Source organism: Pseudopipra pipra, chromosome 22 (assembly GCF_036250125.1).
Source record: "Pseudopipra pipra isolate bDixPip1 chromosome 22, bDixPip1.hap1, whole genome shotgun sequence".
NCBI lineage: Eukaryota > Metazoa > Chordata > Aves > Passeriformes > Pipridae > Pseudopipra > Pseudopipra pipra.
This window is the reverse complement of record NC_087570.1, coordinates 7256016-7262427: the sequence shown is the minus strand read 5'-3', so window position 1 is coordinate 7262427 and position 6412 is coordinate 7256016. Positions and strand designations below refer to the sequence as shown.

Sequence of the window (6412 nt, the reverse complement as noted above, 5' to 3'; positions counted from 1 at the left end):
CTCCCGGGTAATTGAGGATTTTTTCCCTCCCGGTAGGGAAAGGGGACGGGAAATCCCCGATCCGAGCCCAAAACCTGCCCCCAGTGGGGGCCGGAGACATCCCTGCTCCCGAAACAAGGGATGGATCCCATCCCAAGCCACGCTCTGCTTTCCAAGGGGTCTCCCACCCTCTTTCCCAATCCCCCCGCCAGGGAAAGTGCCCTTTCTCCTCCGGATTACCGGGACCAGGCAGATGGGATTGAGGATTTACGTTGCCTTGGATCCCTGCAGCCAAGAGAAGCTGCCTCAAATCCCCCCCCTCGAGCACTTGTGTCCCAAAAACCCTCCTTTTCCCCCCATTTCCTCCCTCACCTCCCTCTCCCGGCGACCTTCCCAAGCGCAAACCACTGCTAAGCAACAGGTTCTGTTGTGCTTCCCCAGCCAATCCCCTTCCCATGTTCCCATTCCCGTTTCCTTGGCACCACCGAGGAGAGGGAATCACAGGAGCCCATCCCAGTCCCTCCGGGCAGCCCCGGGGGGAGGAAAAGATTCCACTGTGGCATCCAAAGCGTTTTATTGTTCACTCTGAGGTGTCCCAGTGTCACCTGGCTTTGCTGCCAGGCCCAGGGAAAAGCTCCGAAAGCAAAATGCCCGTCAGCCAGTTGGAAAAGGAAAATCCAAGGCACTGAATAAAAAAACAAGTGGGATTTCGTACGTGGAAAAGGCTTCATATAAATAGGTAAGAAAATATTTCTTTGTTTAGGGAGGAGTCTCAACCCCAGCTCTGTCCAAGAGACTGTTCTGTCCCTAACGAAAAGTCCATGGAAAGGAGTAAAAAATCCTGTCTTCAAAGGAGAGCAGGAATAAAGCAAACTTCCCAGAGTAAGAAATGAGGAATTTCAGCATGGAAACACCACGGCTGGAGCTTCCCAACATCCCAGGTAAGTGCTCAGGAAGAAAATCAAGGTGATATTCGGCATCTTGGCAGGCGTTGTGCGGAGCTGGGAGGTGGGATGTCTCCAGGAGGATGCTCCTTGCCCAGGGAAGGATTTATCCAGCCCAAAAAACCAAGGAGAAAGTCCCTGAGGAGACCCCAAGCACCCCCTTGTTATGGAGGAGAGGGGATGAACCGGATGGTTTTTCCCAAGGGAGAAGGTCTCCCGTGATCCAGGGGGACAATAACAGACCCTGGATGCAGCAGGCACAGGCGTGTGGAGTGTTTTAAGGCACGTGGTTGGTTCTTTCCAGCACTTATTCCAGCATTTTGATGCCAGGCAGGATTTAAGGGCAGGAGTGAGGTGTCTTGAAGCTGCTTCTTTGGTCCCAAAGGAATCCCGAGGATCCCAGCACCCTTGTGGGCTCAGAACTGGACCCAGTTCCCCTGAGTCTGGTTAGGAGTTGACCTGGAGAGAGGGAAAACCAGAGGAAAAAGGGGATTTAGACCTGGAAGGGGCATCCAGGCAGCAAATGGGTCCTCCAGGATCACCCCAGAATTATCCTGGAGCAAGAAGTGCCCATAGACTTGAACTCAGGGAATCTGCACCCCACAGAACCACAGAATGTCCTGAGCTGGAAGGGCCCCCAAGGATCACCCAGTCCAACCCCTGGCCCTGCCCAGGACACCCCAAAATCCCATCCTGTCCCTGGGAGCATTGTCCAAACGCTCCTGGAGCTCTGGCAGAGCTGCTTTTGAATCCCGAAGTTGGGACTGGGTGGAGCAGTGCCCCCACCCCAGCAGGGTTTTCCAGCAAAACCAGCAGGATTTGGGGCACCCCCATCCCAGCCAAAGCCCCTCCAGGCTCACCCCGAAGCTTTGGCAAAGTCTCCCCAGGCATCGGCAGCGGGAGCAGCGGGAGCAGAGGGCTGAGGCCAGGACAACACCGAGTCTGTGGGCAGAGAGAACACAAACACCAGGGGTTATTTCCTGCCCTCGTTCCCGCAGTCCCCCAGCTCCAGAGGATTCCCTGGAGCCTGCCAGCTCTGCCGTGCCCAACCTGTGATGGGCGTTCCCGGGAGCCGGGCGGGGCCGGGCAGGGAGGGCGGGCGCTCTCCACAGGATTTCCCCCCGGGAGGTGGGGGGAGCAAAGTCAGGCCCCCGGGCCCTGCAGGACGTGGTCTGGTGTTCCCTGTGGCTCCTTCCTTTTTCTTCATGTTCTGAAAGAAGAGTGGGAATTTTGGGTGGGATCACATTCAAAGCCAGAGCTGGGGAGCAAATCCCACAAAGCCAAACGGGTTCATTCTGGGGATAAAATCCTGCGGTGCTGGGAAACCCCACTGCTGGTGCATCCAAAGGGGTCACACCAAGGGTGGGTTTTTTGCCCAAAAATCCCATAGACCCGGTTCTGGAACCAGGAATTGTAACAACCCCCCGCAAATCCCTGCAGGCAGCGATATCCCAATGGGCTCTGCTCCAGCATTCCTCCTGCGGGAGGATTTTGGGGAGAAGCTGCTGCTTTCTTGTGCCACCCAAGGTTGGAATTAGCTGGAAAAGCCCCTCACAGCGATGTTGAGTTTGATGGTTTGTCCTTCCTTGAATCCCAGATCCAGTTTGGGTCCCTGATCCAGGTCCTGCCGGGCCAGCTCGCTCTGCTGCCTCACCCACCTGCGGGAATTAAATCCATGGAAAAGGAGACGTCACCAGGCTCCCCCAGACAAATCCTGCTCAGGATCATCCCCTGGGCCCGGCAGCAGCTCCTTAAAGGCTTCGGCCGTGACCCAAGACCTGCCGGGGCACTGCAGGGACAATTCCCACGGATCCTCCAGCCATCCCTCCCCAAACCCCACCATTCCCAGCAGCTGGAGCAGCATCCCAGTCCCTCAGGGGCACCCCCCTACAGGTGGCATGTGAAGGAGGGAAATAAATCAGGGAATTTGCCCCCTTTGGGGCTCGGAAGCCCAGTTTGGGACACGGCTGATACAGAGGGCAGGGATACAAGAGTTCCCAGCTCTTCCCACCACACCTGCCCACTTCTCCAACACTCCTGGGGGCACCTGCCAAAACTGGAGCTGAGGAGCCAGGAAAGGCACAGACTCACTTGAAATGGTCCTGCAGGGCCACGTTGAAGTCGAAGGCGTCCCCTCGGTCCGCGAAGCCAACCCCGATGAACGCCCGGCGGCCTGGGACGGGGAGGGATAGGGGCTGGAATGCACAGCAGCGGAGGAGGAGGGATGGGATAGTCCATCCCACACATCCTCGTGCCTGCTGCCAGCTCCAGTGAGAGCTGGGACTGTGGAGCCTGAGCCATGGCACTGGAGATCACGGAATCACAGAATCCCAGGATGCTTTGGGTTGGAAAGGACCTTAAGGATCATCCCATTCCACCCCCTGCCATGGCCAGGGACACCTCCCACTAGCCCAGGATGCTCCAAGCCCCGTCCAACCTGGCCTTGGACACTCCCAGGGATGGGGCAGCCACAGCTTCTCTGGGAATTCCATCCCAGCCCCTCCCCACCCTCCCAGGGAGGAATTCCTTCCCAATATCTCATCTATCCCTGCCCTCTGGCAGTGGGAAGCCATTCCCTTGTCCTGTCCCTCCATCCCTTGCCCCAAGTCCCTCTCCAGCTCCCTGGAGCCCCTTTAGGCACGGGAAGGCCACAATTAGGTCACAGCAAACCCTTCCCTTCTCCAGGGATTTCACCTCGTTGGTGTAAAACCCCTTGGAAGGGAACACAAAGCAGAGCTGGCACCACAGGGAGGATCCTGTGCCCTCACTCCAACACCGAGCAGGAAAATCCAAGTGTTTGTGTTCCTGGTGAAGGTCAGAGCCCTGCTGATGTGTGGGAGTGAGAGAGTTCCTCCCTCTGCCACCCTGTGCAGGGATATCCCGCCCTGGAAAGCAGGAATCCTTCCCAAATAATTCCTCTATTTGCCACCCTGTGCAGGGAATATCAGCCCTTAAAAACAGGAATCCTTCCCAAAAGGAGGAATCCTTCCCAGACAATAATTCCTTCCTTTGCCACCCTGTGCAGGGAATATCAGCCCTTAAAAGCAGGAATCCTTCCCAAACAATAATTCCTCCCTTTGCCACCCTATACATGGAATATCCCGCCCTGGAAAGCAGGAATCCTTCCCAAGTAGGAGCAGGGAGGGCTCTGAAGCCTTCCCAAGGTCTCTGGTGACACACCATTCTCATCCTCGATCCGGATGACGAAGTATCTGCTGGAATCCGTCACGCTCTCCACAGCAATTCCCGGGAACTGCTCCACAGGTGCCTGGGCAAAGAGCTCCCCTGGAAAAGAGAGACAGGAGCGGGATAACTCCGGGGCACGGCAGCACATTCCCGCAGGATCCGTGGATCGCCCCTCACCCGAGGTCTTGTCCTCCAGGCGGATGAAGGCGGTGCTGCCGCGGGCCGTGATCCGCAGCCGCCCGCTCCAGGCTGGCTGGTCCAGCTGCCACTCCGCGGCTCTGGAAAACAGGGAATGCATCTGAGCCTCCCAAAGGCCCCTCGGAGCTGGGATAGGGAGCCGCGGTGGGAAGGAGGGGGTTTGTCCCAAGAGCTCCCGTTTCCCCCAGAGCAGCTGCTGGGTTTGGGTTCAGGGGGAGCAGCAAGCACAGCACGGGAGGTTTCAGTTCCCTTTCTGGGTTTGGGTTCAGGGGGAGCAGCGAGCGCTGCCCGGGAGGTTTCAGTTCCCTTTCCACAGGGGTTCGGAGAGAAGCAGCTTCTGGGTGGTGCTGGGCTGGGCCAGGCACAGCCTGGCTGGGCCAGGACAGACTTTAGTCCAGGACTGACGGGAGGGGGACCCCAAAACACCCGGGGGGATGGAGACAAGCCCTGTGGGGCGGGGATGGGGGACAGGGATACCCCGGGGGGGTAGAGAAACCCTCTGAAGGACAGAGATACCTCAGGGGGCACTTCTTGCTGGCCCCGGGGAGTTGCAGACCCCAAATAACTTATGGGGTCTGTATAACCCCGCTCCTCACAGCGAGGGGCGAACCCCAAACACCCTCTAAGGAGGGGACCCCCACGAACCCCACAGGGAGGGGCTGCCCCCAAACACCTTATGAGGAGGAGGGGACCCCTCACTCCATGGCCGGGGGACCCCCGAGAGCCCACAGGGAGGGGACCCCCCCAGCCCGAGGGCAGGGGCGGCCCCCCCGGGGCCGGAGGCGCTGACACCGCTCGGGGCGGGCTCGGGCCGCACCTGTAGCCGCGGTTGGAGGCCCTGGGCGGGACGCGGTACACGAGCACCGCCGGCTTCACGCACAGCACGGCCTCGTAGTCCTCCCGCTCTGCCGCCATCGCGGCCCCGTCCCGGGGCCGCTCTGTCCCGGGGCCGCTCTGTCCCGGGGCCGCTCTGTCCCGGGGCCGCTCTGTCCCGGGGCCGCTCTGTCCCGGGGCCGCTCTGTCCCGGGGCCGCTCTGTCCCGCCGCCTCGCTGCTCCCTCGCTGCCGCCTCCGCGGCCGCCCCAGCGCGGGCGGGACCTGCCGTCGGGAGGCGCTTCCGCGTCCGCGGCGCCCCCTGGCGGCCGGGAGGACCCGCTGCAGGAGCTCGTCCCAGTTTGCTGCTGGAACTGGGAACCAGTTCGGCCGGGGGGCAGCGGCCACATCCCGGCCTGGACCCTTCTCCCTGGAGCTCACTAAATTCAGGGGTTTGTGGGATTTTATACATAAAATAATTGTTTAGATAATTATATATTTATATTCTATTCTATATATTCTATGTATTTCATTCTATATATTATATTCTACTGTAATATTATACATTATATATCATTTTACTATATAGAATTATATACAATATATAATACAGTATTTTATAATATAGTCTTATATAATATATATACTACATATATTTTTATATCTTTATATCTAAGTCAACATAAAATATTTTAAATATTTATATCTCTATTGTATATTTATTTCAATATTTATTTGTATATACAACCCCCATATATTTATATTATAACATTATATATTATATACATTTATATGTTATGTTGTATATTATGCTGTTGTATTATATATTATACATATTTTATACACTTTAGTACATATTTTTATATATTTGCAGATATTTACTTGTATATAGTTGGTTTTATGTAAATTTATATGTACTTATTTATATCTATTTATACTATGTCATATACTATTTATATATTATAAACTTAAAAGTAATTAAAAATCACAACTCCAAGGGAATGGGGGCCCGTGGGAGATTCCAGGGCTCCTGGAATCCTCTTGCCCTGGGCACCTCCACAGCCTCCTCCTCCTTTTCCAGAGGTTATGGAGCACAACAGCCACAGGATGGAGCAACAAGACAATTAAAGTTAATTAAATTAATTAATTAATTAAAAATCGCCTGCTCACATCCCGAGTTGGATCCACATCCTCCTTCCCGGGACATCTCCCACCAACCCTAAAACCGGAGCAAAATCCCCTCCTTTGGCTCAAACCCACCCAGGCTTTCTCCCAGCTTTCCCCTTCCCGACG

At 55.8% G+C, this 6412-nt stretch overlaps 1 protein-coding gene and 1 long non-coding RNA gene across 2 annotated transcripts; one reads left to right on the top strand and one right to left on the bottom strand.

Moving 5' to 3' along the window:
• Positions 1-534: 534 nt before the first annotated feature.
• On the bottom strand, positions 535-5403 carry NECAP2 (NECAP endocytosis associated 2). The gene is made up of 8 exons (XM_064678834.1): positions 5125-5403; positions 4287-4387; positions 4104-4208; positions 3015-3096; positions 2479-2581; positions 1974-2133; positions 1784-1865; positions 535-1382 (listed from the first exon to the last, which is right to left on the bottom strand). The coding sequence occupies exons 1-8, from the start codon at positions 5220-5222 to the stop codon at positions 1340-1342; spliced, it is 774 nt and encodes a 257-aa protein (XP_064534904.1). The 5' UTR covers positions 5223-5403; the 3' UTR covers positions 535-1339.
• On the top strand, positions 811-2872 carry LOC135425971 (uncharacterized). The gene is made up of 2 exons (XR_010435810.1): positions 811-920; positions 2521-2872. It is a non-coding gene; the product is annotated as an uncharacterized LOC135425971 (long non-coding RNA).
• Positions 5404-6412: the final 1009 nt, after the last annotated feature.